This window comes from Ictidomys tridecemlineatus, chromosome 2 (genome assembly GCF_052094955.1).
Source record: "Ictidomys tridecemlineatus isolate mIctTri1 chromosome 2, mIctTri1.hap1, whole genome shotgun sequence".
Lineage (NCBI taxonomy): Eukaryota > Metazoa > Chordata > Mammalia > Rodentia > Sciuridae > Ictidomys > Ictidomys tridecemlineatus.
The window spans coordinates 160,667,868-160,695,091 of record NC_135478.1 but is presented as its reverse complement, the minus strand read 5'-3'; the positions used below and the strand labels follow the sequence as shown (position 1 = coordinate 160,695,091).

At 35.6% G+C, this 27,224-nt stretch overlaps 1 protein-coding gene across 3 annotated transcripts in view; it reads left to right on the top strand.

Annotated features, from left to right (window-relative positions):
* Nucleotides 1–27,224, top strand: part of Scin (scinderin) — a 135,608-nt gene that overhangs the window by 88,075 nt on the left and 20,309 nt on the right. For all 3 annotated transcript variants that reach the window (XM_078040053.1, XM_078040054.1, XM_005340415.5), the window contains 6 exons: nucleotides 901–1,050; nucleotides 18,893–18,985; nucleotides 21,160–21,292; nucleotides 21,698–21,786; nucleotides 22,559–22,774; nucleotides 25,322–25,443. In XM_078040053.1, the coding sequence (XP_077896179.1) occupies nucleotides 901–1,050; nucleotides 18,893–18,985; nucleotides 21,160–21,292; nucleotides 21,698–21,786; nucleotides 22,559–22,774; nucleotides 25,322–25,443 (803 nt within the window). The remainder of the gene's footprint in view (nucleotides 1–900; nucleotides 1,051–18,892; nucleotides 18,986–21,159; nucleotides 21,293–21,697; nucleotides 21,787–22,558; nucleotides 22,775–25,321; nucleotides 25,444–27,224) is intronic.

The following is a 27,224-nucleotide window of genomic DNA, read 5'->3' as shown; positions in this document are numbered from 1 at the left end:
GCATTGGGATTTGCATACATTCTGAATACTGTACTCAAATCTAAAATATATATTTCAATATAAATGGTCGCTAATATCTCTATTATATTTCAAATGACTTTCTATTTTTCCATATTTTCTGTTAAAATATAATTTTAATAATTAAGCATCTAATTTTCTCCTATGTATAGTAATTTGTATAACTGATATCCTATTATTAAACATTTAATGTTTCTCTAATACCTCATTGATATATATCAGTGAAAATCCTTGTACATGTGGGTTTTTTCTTCTATGAATAATTTATTAAAATAAATTCTAGATGGTGATATTACTGGATAAAAGGTTTTAACTCTTTTTATGACTCCTGATAACCACTGTTAAATTGCTTTTCATATTTTAGTTTTTTGGATTTAGCCATTCTATGTTTTAAAACATTATGTTGTACATGACAAGTATATGCAACTTGGATTTGTCAGTTGGAGTGAATAAATTTATAAATAAGTAAATTGCTTGACAAAAGTCTTGTATCATTTTTTATGACCATCAAGAGTATAATGCCTTAACAGATTCTTGACTATTTCTCTGAAATATGGTAGACTTATTATATTAAATTTGAATAATCCATATAAGTTCACTTTTATAAAGTATAATTATTGTATTTCATATACAAAGAACACTGAGGCATGTTTTTATATTTTGCACTAAAAGTGCTTTCTTTAGAATACTAACAGCCAACAGAATGAGAATATGATATGATTTAAATATATGTATAATTATATGTACCTCACCTGTAGCTAATTTTAGTTTCCCTTTCTTATACCTTTTTGGTTTTATCCTAATTAATCACAATAAGTAGCCCATCAAGTTTGAGTGTGCTCCACATGTACTTGAGGCCAAAAGATCTCTCTTTTCTTTTAGAAAATTTACCAGTGGTGTGGTTCCTCATGCAACAAATATGAGCGTCTGAAAGCAAGCCAGGTTGCCATCGGCATTCGAGATAACGAAAGAAAAGGAAGGTCTCAACTCATTGTGGTGGAAGAAGGAAGTGAACCATTTGAGCTTATGAAGGTACTGTGACTAGTGTTATTTGTTACAAGATTACTACCATCCTTCGTGTGTGTGTGTGTGTGTGTGTGTGTGTGTGTGGTGTGTACATCAGGGTTATCTGTGTGATGATATTAAGAAAACAGAAAGCTATGTTTTCTTCTTTCATCCCCTGAACAATCATCACAGGAAAGGCCAGCCCCTTCTTCTGTGGTATGTGAGGACAAACACATGGGTGACACTTTTATTGGCAATTAGAATACATTTTGACAGGAAGATAATAATTAAATGCTTCTTAATTTTTTTAAAAAAAATTGCAATGGTTACATCCCATTTTAAAGTTGACAACTGTTTTATTGAAAGAAGGAAATGAGGGGCCTGGGGTTGTGGCTTAATGGTAGAATGCTTGCCTAGCATGTGTGAGGTACTGGGTTTGATTCTGGGCACTGCATATAAATAAATAATAAAGTAAAAGTCCATTGAAACTAAAAGAAAAAAATTAACAACAAAAAAAAGAAGGAAATGAAATCTTCCACAAAGGAAATAAATTTTAGACCAGTATTTTAAATATTTCAGTCAAACCAAGAAGCTGTCTTTAGACACGTTTTTACTACAGCTCCATAGACATACATTATTCACTTAATCATCATTTTATTTACAAAAAATTTAAAATTTGTTCTAATTGGTTATATATGACAGCAGAATGAATTTTGACACATTGTACACAAATGGAGCATGACTTCTCGTTCCTCTGTCTGTACATGGTGCAGAGTCACATAGGTAGTGGAATCATACATGTATATTGGGTAATAATATCTGTCTCATTCCACCATCCTTCCCATCCCCACAGTCCCTTGCCTCCCCTCTATACAATCCAGAGTTCCTTCATTCTTCCCTACCTTCATCCCATCCCACTGTGGATCAGCATTCCCTTATCAGAGAAAATATTGGCCTTTGGTTTTTGGGGATTGGCTTATTTCACTTATCATGGTAACAATTATTTTAATATTAGACAATAGTTGTGACCAGGCTTTCCATTTTAAGAAAACTTCAGTGAGAACCTTACTGTCCATATTGTATCTGTTCTTGTAAGTAAGATTATCATCACAGGGTATAATCATATTCAGATGTCTTGATATATGTTGGCAAATTTATTGCTGTTTATTCACTTAACAAGTATTTATTTGGCTCCTGTAGCCTGCAAGTCTCTAAATGTTTTCACCAAATGCTAATTGGTTGCATAAATGCTGTAGTCCATCATGACCTTTCAGAACTCTGTCAGGCTGTATTTTTGCACTTTTTGAATCTTGTGCATTTAATAGTGGTAGGGGATATCTTTTTGAGTTTTCATTTGTTTAAATTCCTGGGAAATTATGTACTACCCAGTGATGAGCTTAGCTGTTTCCATTTAAATTTTTCCAAAGACTATCTTATAAATATATTTTAGTGTTTGACATAGAGCAATTTAATACATTAGTTTCCTAATCAATGATAGCCTAAAAATCCAGTGATCAAAACTTATATAAGATAATTTTATCAATTATAATGTGTTTAAGATTTACTTCTTTAATAACCCCTGAATACAGACTTTTCTGATGTTTTTAGAAATCATTTTAATTCAGTAGGGAAAAGGCTCAAGGTATAATGCTAAGAGAAAAGGCAAGATATAGGATTTTACATACCATATTACCTTAATATATAAGTAAAAAAAAATCTATTTAGACAAACATAAATATATGGGAAGAAATAGGTTGAAATTTTACCAGTATTATCTTTGACTCTTTAAATTTGGCTGTTATTTTCTTCTTCATTTGTCCTTGTATTTTCATAATGTCTTTATAATGAGCATTCTTTTTATAATCAGAAAAAAAGATCATCAAAACAAAATTAAGTTAAAGATGGTTTTACCAGATTTTCAACAGCCAAAATAACACTGTTAATAAATTAGACATTGAAAACTATTCAAAATGAATTCATGATTCTTTAGTATTCTTTCAGGGCCTCTGTTTTAGAGATATGACTAAAACTATTTAAATCTTTCAACTTGTATATTTGGAAGCAAAAGTCTATAAGAAATATTTCTACAGGACTGTAAGCCCTTGTTTCAATGGCTATATAGTAGTCGTCCTGTATTCATGAGGATGTGTTCCAAGATCCCCAGTGGGTGTCTGAAACCTATAATACCAACCCTTGTATATACTATATTCTCTCTGATATGTACATACCTATGATAAAGTTCAATTTATACATTATTTATACTAAAAGATTGACAAGAACTAAAAACAAAAGAGAACAGTTATAATAATGTTATGTGACTCCTCAAAATATGGAATTTTCCGTGTAATATTTTGAACTACAGTTAACCTCAGGGAACTGAAAGTGAAGCCATGAATGAAAGGAGGCTGCAATGACTTGAGGACACTGGTGGAGTGGTGGAGAAGGTGTCCTGTTGGCTGACAGACCTCATCCCTGCTTTTGCATGTTTTGCTGTGGTCACTTAACTCCTTAGGGTCCCTGGTTCCTCATTCTCAAGTCAACATTCAGACAAAGCTGCTTCTGTGGTCCCTTTAGGTTGTAATGATCTGATATTCTACCTTATCTCTTGGACAGTAGCTGTATTTAGTTATCAATCAGGTGATACTTTCAGTCTGTTCTGGGAAGCAAAGCTTCTGTGGCTGAGGGGCTTGGCTGTGCATGCCTGCATTTGGTGCCCTTGCTTATTAGATTTTATTCAAAGCTGTGAAAAAAGAAAATTTAAACAATACATTATGCTATATTACTAAATTGAAACAGGAAAATGCAAATATGAAGAAAAAATACATTCTTAATTTAGAAAATATTAGAGATAGGAGTAAAAAGACCTGATCCTTAAAATGCCCTGTGTTTCAGAGACTTTTTGTTTGGGGTTTTCAAAAAATCTACACCTACTGTGTGTCCATATGATACACTCTGTGTCTATAGTGCATTGTATTTGAAAGCTGTCACAAGATGAACTGAAAGGAGTGTTCAGTGAGGGCCTTCCTTAAATAGGAAAAACAAGCACTTAGTGGGATTTTTGTTGTAAATGTTGTTTTGTAGGCTGATTATAGGGGTAAGTGGTTATCTGATGAATTAATTGTGTACCTATGATAAACTTGTTGGACTTCTGGGCTTTCTCAGTCCTATAACCTGTAAGGATAGAATTCAAAAAATTCTGAAATTGATTGTGAAAATTAGAACTTTATTTTTACCAGCCTGTTAACTAAAATGTGTCATTTCCTCCAATCGTGGATGTGATCAACAGACTAGATTAGCATGAGCAGTACTTGTGACTTTTTCAGATCACAATGTAGTTACTGTGGATAACCTCCAAATATCTTTGAGGTTTAGTCAAGCTCTGTGGCACACACCTATAATCCCAGCTGCCTGGGAACCTGAGGCAGACCCTGTCCCAAAATTAAATAAAGAAAAAAGGGCTGGAATTCTAGTGGTAGAATGCCTGCCTAGCAAGTACAACACCCTGAGTTCAATCCCCAATACTGTTTTAAAAAAATATTTTGTTGTTACTTGGGTGATTGTCACAGATATTAGATATTAGAATTAGAGCCTTGCAATATTATTATTTAATGAGGTACTAAAGAAGCTCATATTTTAATTTACATATTTCTTAAAAATGTATTTTGAGGGCTGTGACTGTAGCATAGTGGTAGAGCCCTTGCCTTGCAAGTGTAAGGTACTGGGTTCGATCCTCGGCACCACATAAAAGTAAGTAAAGATATTGTATCCATCAACTACTAAAAAAAATAGACAAGATATGTATTTTGATAGTTGCATTCCAACATAATTACAACATATTCAATTGTAATATTTTGTATTTTATTTTATGAACTTAAAAATATTTTTTAATAATGTGAGTTAAAAAAATTTTTTAATTGTCAATGTATCTTTATTTTTTATTTATATGTGGTGCTGAGACTTGAACCCAGTGCCTCACACATGCTAGGTAAGTGTTCTACCACCGAGCTACAACCCCAGCCCTTAAAAATATTTTTCTTAGAGTGGGTCCACAGGCTTCAGAAGTGGTCCAAGGTGGTCCATAGTGTGCAGAATCATGAAACGTCATTTCTTTTTCCGAGACAGATGCAACTGATGATTTTGCTAGAGGAGTCTAAAAATAAACATCTTTCAAATTATTGGTTATATTTTACCTTTGAGGTGATTGGTTTGTAATAAGGGTCTTTTAAAATTAACTTTGTCAACTTTGAAAGTCTACACATGAAAGTAATGTTTAAAAAGTAATGTTTAGAAATCAAGGACATTTCAATGAATTATGACCCAATTGTTTTTAGTGCATATTTCATGTTGAATGTTTGGAACATAGTTTTTAGCACATTAAAGTACTTGATACTGAAAAAATGAAAAATAATTTTTCTGAAAGTTTTTTAAAAATTGATCTTTGGTTCAAGGCACTTCAGGTATCTATTAATCACACTATTATTTCCATGAAAGTTTCTATAAATTTATCCTTTAAACTGGAAGACTTTACAGAGTAAAGGCAGTACTCTCAAGATGAGACTTGGAAACAACAGGTTATTACCAAAACTAGGAACCAGGGCAGGTTATCTCTCTTAGCTATATCTTTAGCACTTTTAAAAGCTCATGCACCTAAGAACAACAACAAAATCCTGTATGTGGAAGTAATTAAGGCTTTTAACTAAAGCCACACTTTGTTTTGTACTTATTTTTTCACTATAAACATATTTATCATGAATGTTTGACATAAATTAACAAAACTTTTTTCATCTTTTTATAGTTAAAATAATCAATGAATGTGAAGGGAAAGTAAATATCTCATCAGCCCTAAGGCCCTTTTGTTGGCTGTATTCATTCTTTAAACTTTGGGAGGGAAGCTAGAAGATTCCCTGAGGAAAAGATAACTGAGAATCTGATTACAGACTTTCATTTTTTAAAAGATAACACTGGTGAATATGAGTAAGAGAATGAATACGAGACAGGTTGAAACAACCCAAATGACTAGTTCTTCTACTCCAGAAAGACTTTTTAAAATATGTGAAGTTGATAATCACTTTAAGTGCTGAGGCCGACACCAGATGGAAAGATACCATCAGGAGATAGTAAGCAGATGCTAAATATTTTTTAGTTATAGATGAACACTATCTTTATTTTGTTTATTTATTTGCATGTGTGCTGAGGATCAAACCCAGTGCCTCACATGTGTGAGGCAAGTGCTCTGCCACTGAGCCCCAGCCCCAGCTCAGGTTTCTTGATTTTATAAAAACAGTAGTAAGCCTCCCTGGAAAGTTACATGTGAAATCTTTGTTTCTGAATGAAAAAGGAACGTTAGAATGTCATTATCGTGTCTGAATTAATGTTTATTGAGTGCTGAGTTAGTTCCCAATAAAGTTTGAAGTTTCTGCTTATTCTGCTGTCTGGTTGAGGAGATAAGCATGCATTAGGAAGCAGAAAGAGTGGGTACCAGTAGGAGGGTCCTTGAGCTCCACACAGCATGGTCTGAATGCTACCTTTGGTTGGAAGCCCTCTCCAGTAATATAAAATTCATATTTAGGCCACTTGATATTAGCATACAAACTAAATTAACTTCTAGAGCATCTCCCAGTATAGAAATTGTGCAAATGTGTGCCTCTTGTTTTTATAAGTCATAAATGACAGCATGAAAAATAAAATTTTATTCAGTCATTTTCTTGGCAGGTTGATGGGCCATATACAATGTGCAGATCAGAGCATCTGGATTGGCTCATTCAGATAGTTCTTTAATTATCTTTAAAGATGGATTATGCAAAGTCTATTTAGGCAAAGAGTAAAATTTTAGTCATAGTTCTCCAAAGTATTGTGCCAAATAAAATTTACATGTTATTGGCGCCTCTCCAGGTTCCTTGCAGGCAGATGCTGTTTTTATGTTTGTGCAGCCCTCAGAGCTAATTAGGACAAATAATTAGACATTTAAGACAACTGTGAAGTACACGGTACCATATACTTGGTCTGTTTTTCCCTTTTCCAGTGGGTTGTTTTGCTATAGAAATTCCCCTTTGGTTTAGATAATGGTATTGATAAAGTTATGAACAAAACCATACTGTAGATTAAAATAAGTTTTAAGACGAAGTACATTTATATAAAAGCCATTTGTATTTAGAGATGGATAATTCATATGTTCTGTTAGTATTTTTTTCTTCGAGTAGATAGTTCTAACTAACTTCTTGAAAAGTAGCAACCAGAGCTGGGACTGGGGCTTAGAGGTAGAGCACCTGCCTGGCACGTGTGAGGCACTGGGTTCCATTTTCAGTACCACATAAAAATAAATAAATAAAGATATTGTGTCCATCTTCAACAACAACAAAAAAAAAAAAAAAAAAAAAGAAAGAAAGAAAAAAGAAAAAAAAGTAGTAACTAAAGTTTGAACTCATTTATAATTACTAAAATATTTTTCCACATATTAGGCAGCTAGCATATACTCCAGGTGAAAGCACTGAGCTTTATAAGAAATACAAAGCTGGTGTCTAAAAAGTTGATTCCATAAATAAAATGCATGTTCTTAGGAGTTGTTGGATACCTCCATCTGTAGACTCATCCTTTCCAGGTCAGGCCATCTCCCCAGCAACCACAATAGTCTATCTCTCACTCTCTAGCACACAACCCTACTGTCCAGAGGCTGTGACCGCTTTGCTCAGCTGTTGCCCACAGTTCCAGGGCTGCCTCTTTGGGAACCGTCATGGCCACTGCTGCTCACTGCTTGGAATTAAACTGAATGTGTTCCATGAATTCCAAGGTACTTCACAGAGGTGTAACTTTAGTTTTTAAATCACTCATTATATTGTCTCAATCTTCCCCAAAACTTTACTTCAAAAGGTTGTGCATCAAAAGGCTGTGCACATTTCTAATGTTTATAAAGGTCTTAGGTAGTTTAAATATACAGAGATAGAAGTGAATTTTAATTCTGATAATCGAAGCCTTGGAATATTGACACATTTCAGCATGTAAAATGAATTATTATGAAAACAGATTGGAATTAGGAAACTTGGAATTTTGTCAACGATCCTTAGTTTCTCTGTGGAAGTGTTTGTTTCATAGCATAATCCTGAGTCTACTGGACTTACATTACTCATATTTTAATCTTTTAACTAAAATATAGTTGTACATTTAAATCAGGCATGATGAGTTTAAAATGATATTGCAGAGGGGAGGGAACATTATTTTCTGGGGCATGGTCTTTGATTAGATAAGTCATTCTCCATTTATCTTTGTGGAATAGTGGCAAGTGAGCCAAAGAAATATCGATCATAAAGATGAGGAGCAGTTGTGAAAAATCTCCCTCACAAAATTTTTGGAGCAATGTGTACGATATTTTTTAAGTATCCTAAAGCTTTATAGGAAGATAACATAAATGAGAATAAGAATTACATAGCTTTGGGGGTAAAATTGGGAGTTCATAACCCACTTCAATCTAATGTATGAAATATGATATGTCAAGAGCTTTGTAATGTTGTGAATAACCAATTAAAAAAATAAAATTATAAAAAAGAAAAAAAGAAAAAAAAAAGAAAAAAAAAGAAAAAGTGAAGATGCTACCTATTATGCAATGTCAGCATAAAAAAAAAAGAATTACATAGCTTCTTAGCATCGGGGAATAAGTATGGATGTTTTGGACTGCTTAAATGTTAAACCTAGGGCTGAGGTTGTGGCTCAGCTGCAGAGCGTTCGTCTAGCATGTGTGAGGCATTGGGTTCGATCCTCAGAACCACATAAAAATAAAAACAAATAAAAATAAAGATATCATGTCCAACTACAACTAAAAAAATTTAAAAAATGTTAAGCCTAAAGTTGTTTTGTGGGTTCATAATATCCATACAAAAGAATCACTCATTAAACTGCTTTCTGTTACTGTCTCATTTATTTCGTAGTTAGTCAAATCTCTTCGCGTTGTAAGGATGGAAATTTGAGTTGTCTGAGGTATTTATTTGGTCAATAGATATAGTAAACACTTCAAGAGACAACAAAAAAAGTTTTGTCAGAAAAGTACACTTGTCTTTGTGGGCTTTCCAAGTACCTTCAGATTCCTTGTTTATCCTCCCTCAACTTTCCTGGGAAAGTTCTTGAGAAAGTGAACAATGACTTAAATGTTTTGTAATCTCCTATTTCTGTTGCATGGTGCCTGGTACACAGGAAATACTGATCAGAATTTGTCATCTGATTGAAGTCACATGTGAAAGCCAAATGAATTAGGAAGTCCATCGACAGGTTTACCATTCAAAGATGTTTAAGTAAAAGGGATCCAAAATATTTGCCACTCTCTCTAGATTAGTTCTGATCTGCATTACACATATGGAATAAGTGAAATGTCAGGGATGCCTGTAAACAGGATTCTTTCCCTTTCTTCTTTTTGGTGCATTGCAATTAAATCATTTCTTCCATCTTCCTTTATAGTAGCAAAACTTAGTACACACTTGATAGCCAATTAATTATAGTGGCAATTAGTACCTGCTGCAAACTTGCGACCCTTTCTACAACACTGTAGTTGCTACAGCTGTTTATATCTACCATTTATGGCCCAGCACTGTTCAAGGCTAGCATTGAATTTAGATGCCTGTTTTGTTTCCCACTGATTTGTCTGATTTGAGAAGTTTTTTCTGAACAAAGATGAAAAATGTGTAGAGTAAGCTAGTTAACCATATGCTGCAATAAAGTGATACTATTTCAAATAACCTTCCTCTTTGTCACACCAAAGTTCAACATGAAGACTTGTGACCTTACTGATAAGGTACCACTTTGATATAATCAGTTCAAATTTATATCACTTGGTAATCATTTCTGAATGAGGAACTTTCCCCTTTAGTTTGCATTGGAAGTGAGAAAATAGCAATAGGATAATGCAATTCCAAGACTGAATGAACAGTACAGGGGAGAGGGATGGACCCTGGCCCCACAAAATACATATTTAAATTGATAAACTAAAATAAATATTAAACTAGATAAGCTAACATAAATATTACACTAGGATGGCAAGCTTCTGCTCTCTCTTGTTATAATAATAATGATAATACATAATAAAAACTAATAAAACTTTTTTCAGTAATTTTAGATCATTTTTTATCCCATGTGCTAAGAATTAGTCAAATTCAGATATCAAAAGGACAAATTACTTATCAATGATTTACAATTTCTTACATTAATTTTGTAAATTAATAGTTTTTAAGTATATAATAATAGACAATAATATTGATTTATATTGTTTTCCTCTAACATCTTATTAAAAATTAGCCAAGTGCAGTTATTAAAAGGTTGAGTTTTCAAGATCCAGTAATTCTCTTATCCTTAGTTTTATTGTATAATGTGTATTCATTTAATATCATGAGGAAATAGGCTTGTATACTGGAGAGGACTCCCTGAAATGGAGACTATCTAAATTATGCTTCTAAATATACTGCCTTTTCAGAGCCAAGGATCATAGTATGTTGCAGTGGGTTATATTGACAATACTTGTGCAAATTAGGGTAATAATTAGAATTGCTATTTGGTCACAAGGGTGTTTAATGCATTGAAACTTTAAAGTCACATTGTTTTGAAAAAAAATGCATTTATAAAAAAGATTTAAAAATGACTGTGAGGAAAGCATGGCTTGTTCATGTAAATATAGTATTCTGCTTAAAGGAAACTTGTAGAAATTCTTAGTTTTGGATAATTACATATTTTTTAACTAATTCTGAAAAAAAAATGTACTACCAAAAAGGAAATATGTTAGTGTCTATATACAAACAAGTAAAATCCCTACTAATATATTAGCATATGAAGTCCTATACCATGCATAACTGAGAAATTAAATATTAATGCTATAGTGAATGAAAAGCAAGCCCCTATTAAAAAAAAAAATGAAGTCAGATCGTGGAGGCGGATTGAAGCAAGCATCAGATGCACTGCAGTTGAATGTTGACATTCACTGTCAAGGAACCGCATTGCTAAGTGATGGCATTATTTCTCTCATCTTGTGTTTTCCCAGGGTAAAGGCAAATGGCTCACTAGTAGACTGAATTTTCTGTTCACTCTTAATCTTTCCAGATGCATTTTTCTTGATACCATGCAAATACTTGTTATTGACACAGGAATTTCATGATCCAGGAAGTGGATTTTACTCAGAGTAGTGGAGGTAACACCCACTGCCATGACAAATATTCAGTGTTTACCATATGACCTGCATGCACCCTTCTATGCATTTTATAGGGTGAGTTATTTTAATTCTTACAATAATCCTGTATGTGGATATGTTTATAACACCTGTCTTGAGTTGAGTCCCTCGAAAAGCTGACTCTGAGACAAGTATTTGGGCAGGTTGTTATTTGGAGTTGATTCTGGAAGCACCAGCTGGCGGTAAACTGAGAACACAGTGTGATAAGTGATTTAATGTGGCAGGACCCAGGGGCTCAGTCCCAGAGGGGCCCTCAGAAACTGTGGAGCACCCTTGAGAATTGGAAGGCTGAGGTAGCTACAGGATTTAGCCAGTAACTCCCTTCCCTCATTGCTAGAGAGTCATTCTTTGGATGTTTACTTTCCAGAAGCCCCAGCATGCCTTGTGGTGGACATGTTCGGCCCCATGGCTGGATGATGCCATCAGACAGAGAGGAGAAAGCTTACCTCTTTAAGATACAAGGTGCAAATGGCCTCTAGGTAGAACAAGAGAGGTATGGGCAGAGCCCAAGAGGGTCTGCTCCATCCTTACTTTATAGATGAGAAATCTATAAAGAGAGGCTATATAATTTGTCCAGATAGGAATGAGAATTAGAGATCAGTGAATCACAGCCAGGCAGCCTTCCTTCAGAGCCTACATTCTTTTTTGTTGATGTTGTTCTTTTTAGTTACATACTACAGTAGAATGTGTTTTAATGTATTACAAATACATGGAATATAACTTCCCATTCTTGTGATTGTACATGATGTGGAGTTACATTGGTCATGTATTCACATATGAAGTTATGTCCAATTAATTCTACTGCCTTTCCAATTCCCATCCCTCTCTCTTCCTTTCATTCCCCTTTGTCTAATACAATGAACTTTTATTCTCTACACCCCCCATTGCACATTAGCATCTGCATATCAGAGAGAACATTCTGCCTTTGGTTTGGGGGGACTGGCTTATTTCACTTGGCATAATAGACTGCTTGATGAAATCAGTGGATAGATAGACTGTCACAATAGACTGCTTGATGAAATCAGTCAATCAAGATAAGAGCAAATAACAAGAAAATGTAAGTCCATAATGAAATGTATGTAAGAAGTTCAATGGTGGAATTGTAACACAAAGAATTATATCAGGGATATGCAGGGTCATGTCAAAGAGGGAAAAAATGCTTTGAACAGGGGAAGGTTGGACTCTACATATGTAAGAGTGAAGAAATATGGAAAACTTAGCTTTTGTTGAGTTCTCATGATATACCAGTGATTGTAGGAATCCCTTCATATACATTATTTCACTCATATCAATTGGATGGTATTCGTTATTTCACCATTTTCAGTGTGGAAACAGGACCACGGAGCCTCACAGTTGTGCACTCTCTAGCCCACTCTAGATGAAGGGTGTGTCAAAAAGACAAGGGAGTGATCCACAGAAATGAGGAAACTCAAAGGCAAATGTTGCCAGAAAGAAATGTCCAAAATGGGCTTGAGGTCTTACCAGAAAAGATCTAAAATCTTTTCCCAAGATCTGCTCTGAAGCAGTTTCCAGACTACCAGACCCTGATAACTTATCCAGGGGACATGTGCTATGGAAACTAATGTGAACATCAGGAGTGCTTGGCTGACCTGCTGTGATGGTTGTGATGTGTGAACTAGGTTGGCAAAGCTGATGCCACCAACACTTGAATCATATCTCCAAATGAGACTGAGCAGACTTCAAACGTACAGTGCTTGGTCATCACAATAAACAAACCAGAATCTCACCCAGACCTTGGCATTCTCTTTTCTTACTTCCCAGATGGTTCTAATATGCAGCCAGTGGCAACTGCTCTGGTTTCATAAGTTAATGTTCTGGCTGAGATATTCTAATAACTTGTGAGTTAGCTTTCTATGTTAGAATGACTTATAAGTCAACTTTCTCAAATCCAGCTATTCATCTGTACTAGCCACATTTCAGGGGCTCAGTTGCAAGAACTAGCTAATGACAACTGTGCTGGAAGGTGCAGATACAGACATTGCTGCAGAAAGTTCTGTTGAGAGCAGTGCACGTGATGATTGGGTAGCTTACTCTCTTGCCAACACTTGGTCCTTGTATCCCAAACTTGTGTATCAGATCACATGCTTTCCTTCCTCAGAAATACCTTCACTCTCTACCTGATTATCACATTTCTCTTCATTTGCTGTATCACTAAAGAGACAAAGTGCTTTAGAGACAGGGAAGCCCATCACTTGACAGAGCAGAGAGCAAAGGCTGGGATCTCATGTCCAGATGGGGTGGAGCTGGCAACAGGGGGACGCAGCCCTTCCTCAGAAGTGCCTGGGTTTTCTATCAGTGTGGATCTTCCCTATTATCAAATATTTGTCTACCTAAGGCACAAAACGCCTTGCAGCAGGTAAATATACCATACCAACAAGGCCTCACTTCACATTTGCAATTTATTTCTATGCTCCATATGCTTGCAATCTACTGATTGTTTTTCAGGTAGGGAAGAAAAATAAGAGAAATTACTGAGTAGTTAAAATGTTTGCTCTTGGAACCTTAGTGTTTGCTGTGCTTATGGTGAAAATAGGAGAGCCATCCACACTAAAATGATTAAGATAAGAACAGGATACCTCTTTTTGTACATAAGGAGCTCTTAAGTTGGAGTTGAGAAAACTCAGGATTTACATCCTTGCTGTAGTATTTATGAGATGATCTAAGGGCAAACTCCTAAGTTCTCTCAGGCCTGTTTTCCTAATCTATCAAGCTAGGTTCATCATGGTACTTACTGGTCCTGTCAGAGTTCTCAAGAAGCACCTAAGACCCTCTGTGCTAATGGGACTCCACAGCAACTTGGAACATTTTTATGCACGGTGATCTGGAGTTTTGAATTATATATTATCCTTCTCTAGGTCACATATTATCTCTCTTTTCTTGATGCATTTCAAATACTGAATATAATGTGGGCAAACATTTTGCTTGTTTTTATAAATTAGGAAAAGCTCATGTTGAGAACCACCAAGAGTTTAAGTTTTGAAATTTCATGTCCAAAATAGGAGGGGTGCCTAAAAGGTTAAAAATAAATAAATAAAAACAAATACACTGTGAATAAGGATTGAAAGGGTATAGCAATTTGTGCTTAACTTCCTGGTCCTTTATTTAAAAAACAAATTTTCACATAGGTATTGTGTTCTGAAAGAAAAATAACCACCTGGGTCATATAAAATAAATAAATAAATAAATAAAACCACCAAGGATACTCCTGACATAGGCAGGCCAGGAGAATCAAGAGATTTTAAGCCACAAAATTGTATATCTGAAGCTAGAATTCTTCGTTTGCTCTAGTTATTTAATACACATTTCTTCTGATTTACTTTGAACTGAACTCTTGTTGTAGGCAGAGTAAGTAGCAGAAAAGAAGATTGATTTAGTCAGAAAACAAAATTATATTTCTACAACTTTCTAACTTCTTTAATGTCTTCTGTTGCTAAACATTTCCAGAGTTTAGACTAAGAAGAACAGGGAGAAGAAGGAACTAGGGGTTGCAGGAAGCCACACAATTCTGGACAGAATGTGTGCTGCATGGTGTAATTGCTGGTATTGGTCAGTCTGAATGGGAGAATGAACATCATCCCTGTACCATCTCTGCTCTGAGAGAACTTCTACTTATTTCAGATGCTAAATGATATAAATCAAGAAGGGCTTTGGTAGAGGAAGCAAGAGGTGAATTAGTTTTAGGAATACATATTTTGGCACAGAGTTCCAACTCTGTTTGTCACTTACTAGCTGTGTGACCTTGGGTAAAGTACTTAGCCTGTTATGCCATGCGTGAAAGGGGATAGTAACTGTGCCAACTCAGGGGGTTGCTATGAAGATGAAAGGACTTAATAAATGGAAAGCACCTGGAAAGGTGCCTTGCAATTTGTAAGCATCTGTTAAGTAAAACTCAAGAAATGCCTGTGGCATGGCACATATGGCACTAAAAGTTTTAATTGAATACATATTACATCCAGTGAAAGGCAACAAATATATTAATAAATTCCAATAGATGTGGTTTAGACAAAAGCAATACTATATATAAAAGGGTAGTTTTCAAAAAAGTAGATCATGTATCTCATACAAATATAAAGTGATTGCAGTCAAATATCATATGTAACTCATTTGTTAATGAGGGAAACTAGTTCAAAGGAGTATTAAAAGAGCAGATACAGGACAACAGTATTGATATTAATTTGCTAGTAGATGTACAGGGCATAAATTACTTTCATCTCTACCATACAAAATCCCTGTGCATTTCTGTGAAAAAAAAAAAAAATTTGAGGGCGCTGGTTGAGGCTCAGTGTAGAGCACTTGCCTAGCATGTGTGAGGCACTGGATTTGATCTTCAACATCACATTAAAAAAATAAAATAAAAGTATTGTATCCATCCATAACTAAAAAATTTTTAATTTTTTAGATGCCATCCACCTTTTACTGAACTAGAAAATAAGTTAAGGGAAAGGTTCAGATGCCTATAGTCTTAGGTCATTGGAAGGGTCCACCAGGCACAGATTTAAGGAAATAATCTTTTGCCCATTTAAAAGGCTTGCCCAATTTTCCTTGATTTAGGGAATTATGCAGTCAGTTCTTCTGAGGGTTAGTGAAATGGCATTAGAGTAACTTGTATGAAGATGTTGACCTTAACACTTCTCAGCTCTGTGAAATTGTCATTTTACCTCTTTGAGCATCACCACCCTTTTCTGTAAAATTGGGCTAACAGTATCTAGCACATGGGAGCTCTTATAAAGATGAGATGATATGTGTCTAGAGCTCCTGATCCAGTGTGTGACTCATTCAACCAATAGTAACTATTATGGTTTTAATTATAATTACCTGAGCCAACCAAAGACTAATTGCTCAGTTTTGCTTCTGCTATACCCAGTCAACCTAAGTAGAAATTTGAATCCAGCATTAGGGAAAGCCCAGGGGAAGTAAGGGGCAAGGCTCCCACAAGGGACACTGGGAACATCAGCTCGATTAGAGAAAGGGACTAAGGAGAGAAGGCTGATAAATAACACAGGTGGATAATACCCAGCTTTTAGAGAAGCCTTGGTATCCAGACAGAGGAGTTTTAGCTCTGTATAAATAAGCACCCAGTTCAGAATCATCTGGAATACAGATTCCTGGTCCTCATCCTCAACTTATTAACTTCATAACTGGCAATTGGGAGTCTGTATTTTATCAAGTTACCCAGAGGTTGCTTGAGCAAATGGAAATTTAAGAACTACCGTTGCAGATATAAGATACAAATTTTTTTGATTAAAATTTTTTCAAATTTATGGAGGTGTGATTGAAAGTAAAACTTGTATTTATTTAATGTGATATGTTTTCACATGTACATTGTGAAATGTTTATCACAGTCACGACACTTTTAAATGGAAACTTACAGGAAATAATTGAAAGACAAAGGGCTCCAAGCTTGAGTGACAAGCCATGACTGCATCAGTCGATGATTTTTTTTTTTTTTTATACTGGGGATTGAAGTCAGGGGCATAAAACCACTGAGTCACATCCCCAGCCTATTTTGTATTTTATTTAGAGACAGGGTCTCACTGAGTTGCTTATCACCTCACTGCCCAGTAGTCAATGATGTTTTTATGAAACACTCTCAAATTAAAGCTTCTTTGTTTTCTTACCCCTTTCTCTTGTCAATTATATGTTACTCTACACACAAAGGACTATATGAGAGAAATCCCAATCACCTTAAATGAAAATGTTTTGTTTTGGCAACCTTAAATGAAAATGTTTTGAATTTAGGCATGATCCTGCCTGTAAAGAAAAAGAAAAGCTGTATTGACTGTTTATTTCAAAGATCAAAATGTATGGCACTGTTTACAAAGTGAACATGTGTAGTTACTTTGTTCTTTCTAGGCAAGGTATAAAATCCTTAAGGGTTGGGCAAGATGGTTGGGAACTCATTTATATTCCCCAGTGAGGAGTTCAGTAAATGCATGGTCGTTGAACTGAGTTTTTAAATGATCCTTAGAGATACCTGATAATATAACCATAACCCTTTGCCCTGGAATTAAGCCTGTTTTTCAGAGTCCCTTGGTTCAATTCCCTAGTACACAGTAGTCCTTTGTGAGGCTAATTAAAATACCTGAGAAATATGGGAATTATCTGAAAATTAAAAGTTAGAGTATGCTCAAAATCCTAGCCTCAGCTGGCCCCCTGTGAGACTTCCCAGTATTAGATATGTCCTTAACCCTAATTGTTTATTCCAATCTCCTGTCTTGTTTGGAGGAAAATTACAAAGGGTACCTAAGGAGGCTTTGATGGTTCTTATAACTTATTCTACCAAACTACAAATGTAAAAAGCAAAACCAAAAAGTTTTTGGTTGCAAGTGTTTTACTTTTTGTTATGATCTTACTTTTAGGGAAAAAGAAAACCTATGTTATAATCATTTAGCATGTAAGAGAATTAAAACATTTTTTTTGGTGTTATTGGGTAAAAAGATGTCATATACCCAGAGGATAAGTTGGTGCATTTTCAAACTTGAGACTGTACCCATACTTATATAAGGATGAGATTTATATACACTTATTGTTATTTGATATTCAATGGCATATATTTTAATGCAATATATTACAGGAGATATTGAGTATGAAATGCATTATGCAAAGAATTTATTTTTATTAAATATTTATTGAATCTAAATAAATGACTTCTTTCCACTTCTGAACCTGAGTTTATGGCTGTATTATTAAAAATCACATTATTTAGAACAAGTTTATATTTTGTTTCTGTTCTTAGCATTCTATGGCATATGTTTTAATTACTTAATGAATTAATTAAAATGCTTAAAGACATATTTTTGTGATTTTAGTATAAAATTCAAAGCAGAATCAATTGTATTTTCCTTTTTTATTGGTGCATTGTAATTAGGCATAATTAATAGGGATTCATTATGCCGTATTCCTCATTCCCCAGGACTCTCCTTTTTTTTGCCCCTCCTCCCTCCCTGGATCTGGTTGCTCCACTCTACTGATCTTCCTTCTATTATTGTTATTTTAATTAGTGCATTATATATATGTATGTTTATATATATATGTGTGAGATATATATGATTTACACATATGAATCATTGTGGTTCGTTCAACATAGCATAGTTTAGTAGATTCCATTGCCCAGGATTTCCCCAGACCCTCCTCTCTACCCTCCCTCTCAATCCCCTTCCTCTATTCTATTGGTCTCCCTTTTATTTTCATGAGATTCCCTTCTTCCTCTTTTAAAATTCCTTGCATTTCTCCTCTATGACTGAGTAAAACTCCTTTGTGTATGTATATACCATATTTTCTTTATCCATTTATCTGTTGATAGAACACCTAGTCTGGTTCCATAACTCACATGTATTTTTTTACCAAACACATTACTTGAATTTTTGATTGCATTATATATGCAAAGAATGGATTAAATACTGCTTTCTTGGAGATTCTCATCACCACCCAAGAAACTCAGTCTTTGTTTACTTAGTGCCATTGGCTGATTTGACCCATGGGAAAAAAACTGATGCTGTGTGAATTGATGAGAAATGTGTGAGCCTGGTGATTTAAAATTCAAGTGTTTTATAATTGATGTCTTTATAAATGCAAAATGGTTGACTTTTTTTTTAACTTTGCATTCTTTAGTGACAGAACTTTATCTTTCATGCTGTTCACTTTTTCCAGGTTTTAGGGACAAAACCAGAGCTTCCGGATGGAGACAATGATGACGACACCATAGCAGATATAAGTAACAGGAGGATGGCCAAGCTCTACATGGTGAGTTCCCTGAAAGCAGATCCGTGGTTTTCACTGGGCTGGAGGGGGTGGAGCCTGTATGGAGGGCTCTGCTGTAGTTCATGACTCTCCTCATTGCCCACATACATGTGGAGGTTCCATCAATTTCTTGCTTTTGTATATTTGTTAAAATTATCATTTTATTACTTTTTGCTATTTTCATTAAAAACAGCAAATAAATGGACTTACTGCTGTGACTTACATAAATTTAGATTTGTTATTCTACTAGCTTACAACAAAAACTATGATATGTTGCACTCAAAAATATGTTTTCTTTATGGAGAACAACATTTTGTAAGCTTTTTCTTGTAAATTCTTGATAAAATTATAAGATTTTAACTTATTTAAAATGCCCTCTCTAGCCAAATAAAGACTTTCCTTCAATCAGCTGTAAGAAATCAGGGTAAAACCAGCCCTCTCCTGGGTACTGACAGTCCTGGTTCTATGTCAGCTTTCTGGCTACATGACCATGGGCAAGATATAAGCATTCTGGGTCTTAATTTTTTTTTATCTGAGGAGAGGGAGAGAGACAGATAGACAAATACACACAGAGATTATATTAGAAAATTACTCAGGTACCTTCCAATTATATAATTTTTTAAATTTTATGGCTGATGAGGATAATAAAAAATTCAAAACAAACCGGTTAAGCAGGTTGCTAAAATGTTTCCTCCGCTTCCAACTTTCTAAGCAAATAATTCAGAGCAGATCATAATCTTCCTACAGAATGTAGTATTTTTTTCATCTTTAACAGGAAGGAACTTTTTGCTGCTCCCCATAAAGGATTTTCCAGATCAGAAATGCTACAGCTTTTTTTAAGCTTTATTTTTTTAAAAATTTATTTACTTTTATGTGGTGCTGAGGATTAAACCCAGCGCCTCTCATGTGCAAGGTGAGCGCTCTACCACTGAGCCACAACCACAGCCCCAGAAAACTATAATTTTACATGAAGAATGAGTTACTAATTTGTGTAGCATAATCTTGCTTTTTATAATGAGGAAGTGGATTTTTTCTTCCTATATGGCAAAGGAAAATATGATCATCATTGTTGCTCAATACTGATAACTTTAACATGAGTTATATAGAAATTATTATCTAAATAGTCTGTAGTTTCATTACTTTCTCTAAAAATATTTCAGCCTAAAAAAGGTATCATTTACTTCACATCATCAATCAAAACCATACTCTCTTGAACACATTATGGATTAGAGTAATGTTTTTAAAAGGGCAAATGTTAACCCTGAACCATAGTTCCCTCTAGTGGAACTATAACACATTGCACACATCTGAAATATAAAATCTATTCAAAAATAATTTGGGGTTGCTAAAAAAGACAGTGAAGTAGAATCACCTCGGGTGCTTTCTAAAAATGCAGAATTCAAACTTTACCTTTGTGCTGCAAAACTCTACCACTGATTTAGAGAGGGCCCTGGCTGGAATCTGCATATTTAACACATGTCCAGGTGATTATAGCCAATAAGCTAACTTTTGGAAACTGGTGTATTCTGGTCCACACATGGATATCGCTTTTGATTTTGTAGGACCACCTGCAAATTCAAGAAAGTCCTGCTTCCAAATATGATAAAAGTTGTTTGCTTTGATAATTTTCACAGACTTGAATTGCAGCACCTGTGCTAAAGTCTGTATGCATAAACTAGAGTCCATCAAAGCCTTTAGCACTGAACCTGCCATGTAGTAGGCACTCAGTAACTGTGGTCTGAGTGAATGTTTATGTGTCACCTTTTTTAGTGTATGCAGTGCATGTAAGATCATTACCTACTTGCAAAGCTTGCTCTAAATTTGAAATGAAATGATTATGTTAAGTTCATTACAAGATACTTAGTATATGTAAGAATCTCAATGAACCTTAGCTGTTAATGCTTTTCTAATGTTTTAACTAGTGTCAAAGCTTAATGCTTCATTAGTAGTTCTTTTACTTCCAAAGACCTTAAAAAAAAAAAGAAAACCTTTTGGGGGTATTGGGCTCATGAATGCTTTGTCTCTTTGTCATGGTTAATATATGAAGTTCATGCTCTTAAAGTAGACAGTTAATTTCCATTACATTTACAGAGTTATGCAACCATCACCATAATGTAATTTTAGAATATTTGTATCTGCCCAAAATGAAACCACGGAGCTCCTGGTCTTTGTATTAGGTTTCAGATGCAAGTGGATCCATGAGAGTGACTGTGGTGGCTGAAGAAAACCCCTTCTCCATGGCAATGCTGCTTTCTGAAGAATGCTTTATTTTAGACCATGGTGCTGCAAAGCAGATTTTCGTATGGAAAGGTAAAAGATGCCATTGACTTTGATGCTGCATCTCAGATATAGCTATTTCCTTGGAAGGACAAATAAAACATCTTTTTTGATTTTTTTAAACTGGTCTGCCTTTTTGAGAAATGATCTGTAAATATCTCACGTACAAGGCTGCTATGTTCCTCCTCCTAGCATCATTTAGCAGGGATTATGGAATTAAAGCACTTGGACAGCATAAAAAGAATCTCTTCACAAGCACTGTTTATTACTATATTACTAAACATTTTTAATGTACTAAATTTAAAATTTAAGAATTGCCATTCTGGCACTGTGATACTTAAATTAAAATCATGTTCATTTTTTTGGTACACATGCATTTCTTCATCATATAATATTTTCCTCTCTTAAATTTTCTCTTTAATTTACCTTCTATTTTAGGTAAAGATGCCAATCCCCAGGAGAGGAAGGCTGCAATGAAGACAGCTGAAGAATTTCTAGAGCAAATGAATTATTCCACCAATACCCAAGTATGTGTGAAAATGAATTGACTAGAAAAAAAATTTTACATGGGAGTCATGACATCTCCACAGAACTCACAGAAGAATTTGCTCAAAAGTAATATATGTGTATGAGGGCTTTCTCCACCAGTGTGTGCATTCTTGTGTCTTATGCCCCTAATACTTTATCTGTGTGGTGGAGAGGATTCTGCAGTTACTGCAGGTCAGACCTTTAGGGCGGCATGAGGAGGAAAAGCCCACTCACTTGCTTCACAGCCTTTAGATCAGGATAATCAAGTGCAGTAGATTTAGCTTAAAGCACTAATCATTTGTCCCTTAGAGCAGGTTATACAGAGCTGGGCTAATACCCAAATAGTATTTGTCATCATCAAGATCAACTTAGACACTGGATGATTATTCTTTTCCTTTCTGAATCTTTCAGCCTCAGCTATCATCTTCATTGTTATGTTCTGACACATGTGACACAATGTGATAATTTCTTCCAGGTCACAGCTCTCTTGTGAACCTAAGGTAGACAGCCAAACTTTGGGGACTATTATAGTGATTACATATGAAAGAAGTTGATTCTTATTTCAAACATTCAGATTCAGTGGCAATTATTTTAATTATGAGAAAAAGCAGGCTTGGATTATTTTAGCTTCACAGGCTTCTAAATTTATATCTGTAATCACAGAAACCCGGACAATAGTCTCATTTTTTTTCGTTCTTTCTCTCTTACTAATGTTATTCCATGATCTCTTGTTTTCCTATCTAATACTGTGGTTACTATTTTAAATTTCAGATTCAGGTTCTTCCAGAAGGAGGTGAAACACCAATCTTCAAACAGTTCTTTAAGGACTGGAAAGATAAAGACCAGAGCAATGGCTTTGGGAAAGTATATGTCACAGAGAGAGTGGCTCGGATAAAACAAGTTCCATTTGATGCCTCAAAATTGCACAGCTCTCCACAGATGGCAGCCCAGCACAACATGGTGGATGATGGTTCTGGCAAAGTAGAGGTATTTGTAGACCTGATTTTGTTTGTTTTTATAGTCCCACACATGTCAGCATATGTGGGACTATAGCTTTATGATATAATATCTATAATATGATGTATGTAATAGATATAATATAATATAGGAAACTGCAAATATTTTAAGATGTGAATCTTACTTAGTAATAAAGATGGTCCAAAATGGTACTTGAAATCATGGTAGTTAAAGCTGGAAAAGATAAGGTCTGATCTTCACTACCCATTTTGCATATGTATATGTTGAGATCCGGAGAAGTTAGGTGGTTTGTGCAAGTTCACCTCATGACCGTCTTAGAGATCTGAACAGAACATAGCATTTTTGTTTCCAAAAAAAAGAAAGAACAGTTCTTTCTCCCAGAAAGCCCATTTCTGGGGTTGTGCAGTGAGGGTTTGTTGCTTTGAGTGTAATATCTACCATTACTTTTCCCTCCCTCTTCACACTGGAGGCATTTATAGATGAGATCGGGTGTGTTCAGGGTAGTATGGCTGTAGACTGAAGGCATTTATAACAGCAAATTGAGCATGCATGTGTGCTAAAAACAGATAATTATTCGAGTATTCAAACTGAGTTTGTTGATCATTCCCTTTTAGATTTTAAAAACTGCTGAAAATCTCTTCACCCTCAATCCACTCTTTAGTTGTCTAAATGAGAACTGGATGATGTCACTCCCTTCTAAAATATTTTCATAGTTTTTTTTTCTTAGTCTGTCTGAAATCATCCCTCTTCAGTGATTTGACCCTTGCTCCCCTCTCTCTTCACCCTTCAGTGCCTGGGGTTCTGACTCTTCCCCTGGCCTTCTAGCAGCGTCCCCACTCCTCCCTCTGTCTGATTAACCTCCCACTCTCCTTGGCAGCTCCAACCTATCATTAGCTGTGACTCTTCTGAGAAGACTTCCAGCCTTTCTCAGTGCTCAACTTATAAGTGATCTTTTCCACGGGATTTATCACTTAAGTATCACAGAGTTGTTCATTCACTTACAGATTTCTCCTAGACCTTTCAGCAGTTCCTTGAGGACAGGAGTTAAAACATTTTACCACAGTCCTAGGACCAAACTATGTAGTCAAAAACTTTAAGAATAATTTTCCTTCTTTTCAAAGACATAAAATGTGAATTGAAGCTGCACAGAACCATGACAAAGAAGGTCATGTGTCAATCTTGGCCATCATCAGAGGGCTATTAACTTCGGGGTCTGGGACTATCTCCTGCTCAGATATCCTTTGTGGTGCTTAGCACAGGTGGTATGGTCACAGGACCCTTGACCAACTGTGTCCCTGATGCAGTCTCCATCTCAGACCGCAGCACCTCTGAGATGCCCTCCTGTGCCACCTAAGGACTGCTGAAATACAGTGACTGTCTAGGCTCCTGGGTTTCGTGGGTGATGCTGCTGCTTCTCCTCCACTCTCTTCCCACCTTCCCACTTCTCTCTGAAAGCACTACTCTGTTCTTCTCCACTTGCTCATCTCCATATTTCAAATCCAGGTGCTGCCCCGCTTCTTTCCTGGACCCAGGCAGGAGGATGTGCGCATGTGCACAAGCATGTGTACATCCGGTGATCTGGCAGTCTGAATGGTAACTTGTTGGTGTTTCCCCAACTCTCATCTTTCCAACTTGGAGTGTCTTTAATCTGTGATGAAGATGAGGAGGTTCTGTCTACTTTTATCCCCTGTTGGATCTTTTCAGTTTTATGCCTGTGTTGTGCCTTTTAAAAATGGAAGGCATGATATTGGCATCTGTCTTCATCTGTTCAGGCTGCTATAGCAGAAATAGCATAGATTGGGGTTTAAACAGTAAACATTTATTTCTCACAGTTCTGAAGCCTGGGAAGTTGAAATTTAAGGTTTTGATGGATTGGCTGTTTGGTTGGTGTCTGCTTCCTGGTTCATAGACTGCTGTCTTTTCGCTGTATCCTTGCATGATCAAGAAGGAGCTAGAGAGTCTGTAGGTTCCCTTTTATTAGGGTGCTGTTTCCATTCATGAGAGATTCACCCTCAGGATCTAATTACTTCCCAAAGGTCCTGTCTCCCAAAGTCATCACATTGAGAGATTAGGTTTCAACATGAATCCTGTTGGTGCCCTGAACCAACATTCACATTTGGTCCTAGTCTACCAACTCTTGCCTCAGAAAATACCTGTCTCATATCTTAATGCATAGAGAAGAAAAAAATATTTCATAGCTGATGAAAAATACTTATAAAGTTAGGAGATACATTTCTAAGCTGGATATTGTTTGGTGCTTTACTACAGTGTCATGTTATTTTAACTAATTGATGAAATAATAGATATTTATTAATCAACAGACTCAGAACTGAGCTAAATACTGTGAAGGAATTAAAAAAAATAGATGTGCTTAAAAAGTCAAAAAATTGCCAGTTTGATTGACCTTTTCCCCTTTGTTTGGTTTGTAAAGTAGTTAGAAAAATTATTTAAAAGTTATTTAATAATAGACCTAAACTAAAAGTAATTTAAAGCCTATAAAAAGCATTGTTAGATCAAGAAAATTTGAATAGTGTATGTCTATTCCATTTCTTTCAGATTTGGCGTGTAGAAAACAATGGTAGGGTCCAAATTGACCCAAACGCCTATGGTGAATTCTATGGTGGTGACTGCTACATTATCCTCTACACTTATCACAGAGGACAGATTATCTACACGTGGTAAGTTTACCGCTTTCACAAGAGCTCAAGTTCCACAGGGGCTAGATTTTGCTCCAAAGTATTAAATTTCATGCAGTACAGGATAGAATACTCCTGTCGTTACCCCAGAGAGATTTGTACAACATGCATATTATATTTTCTTTTGAATGTGCTTCTGACTGGTATCTGATGTTCCAAGAAGAAGGAGTTAGATAAAAGTCATCCTGTCTAGTCTAGGAAAAAAGTTTTGATATCCTAAATGGTACTGTCCTCTTATGGGATATGTGGTGAATTTTTCATCTCATATACAGGCTAACCCTCTAGTGGCCAGCTTTGGGTACCATGTCTTACTGTTAAAACTCACAGAGGCCCAACCTGATTAGAGCTGCAGAAAACTGCAGTGAGGCATACTCTGGGGCAGGGAATGCAGGGAAATAATTTGTGATTCCATCACACATTCCAGAGACCTCAAAGTAATACATCCCTATTTTTTGTCTCTATGAAATTCATAACAGTATTGGAGAAAATATGCGAGCGTGGTCCCCATCTGCAAAGTTTTGCTTAATGATTTGAGTCAAATGAAGCTTGGGTTTACTTACTTTATTCAGAAGCCCTGCTCAAGGAGGAAGGAACAAATGTCCAACCAAGTAATTTATATGCCTAACCTATGCCTGGTGATTTCAAAGCATAGGGATTCTGAAATAAATCCTATAAAATGTGAAATCCTCCAACTTGTTATTAGGTAAAATATAATACTTGCTGAGAAGACAGGAAGAAAACTAATTCTCCAAAAAGATCACAAAGCTGAAAAGTATGGGTGGAAAGTATAAAGACCCTACCTTGGCTTTACAAGGTAGTGACAGTCTCTAAGGCATGTCGTGTCTCTACTGATAATAACCCTCACACCGGATGACAGAGTCACATCTGTTCCCAAAGTCCAACTATTCCTGCTGCTCAGTGCCTCAAGTCCCATCAAGTTCAGGAGATGGGATGATACTGACAGATAGTCTGGCAACCAGAAGCACTGCTAGAGCTTAGAAATGTGGACTTTTAGGTGTCACCTTTGACTCACTAGAATAGATTCTGCAAAAATACTCTAGAGAGTCAAAGGTGGGGCCTTGAAATCTACAAGTGATTTGTATATGATGAGCACTGCCTTTGTCAATGGTTCTAAACACCAGGCAGAATGCCGGAATAATTTGGACAATTTTTACACATCTAAATGCCTTCACCCCACATGAAATAAATCAGAATCTCAGGTGGTGGCATTCCTGTACACAATTATTAATGAGAACCACTGCACCCAGAGACGTTCCTAACCCCACTGTCACTCCATATACCGCCCAAGGTGAATGTATATGGTTTAGAGCTAAATAGGTCATATTTCTAGCAACCATTGTCTGAGCAGCATGTTTGTACAGCAAGGTACTATTTATTTCCTTATATTGTCTTGTTTACCAAAAAAGAAAGCAAGTGGGATCAGATAGGTTTAGTAACTTAGATCACAACTGTTGTAACTGGCAAAATAATGTTCAAGCCTTGATCTGTAGGTCTCTCCCACTCTAGCTCTGAGTATAGCTGTCCCATAGCATAATGTCCTTACTTTGTAATTTCCTCTTCTAAAATTTTAATTTAGAAATGTTTGTGCAAAGCACAATATTTATAGAAAAAAATCAATTACTCCTAGTTAACTTCTCTTTCATTTTGTTTCATGATTTTTCTTATGTTCCTCTTTCTTGCTGTCTCTCTCTCTCTCTCTTTTTTTTTTTTGGTGGGAGGAGTAAACAAAGGTTGAACTCAGG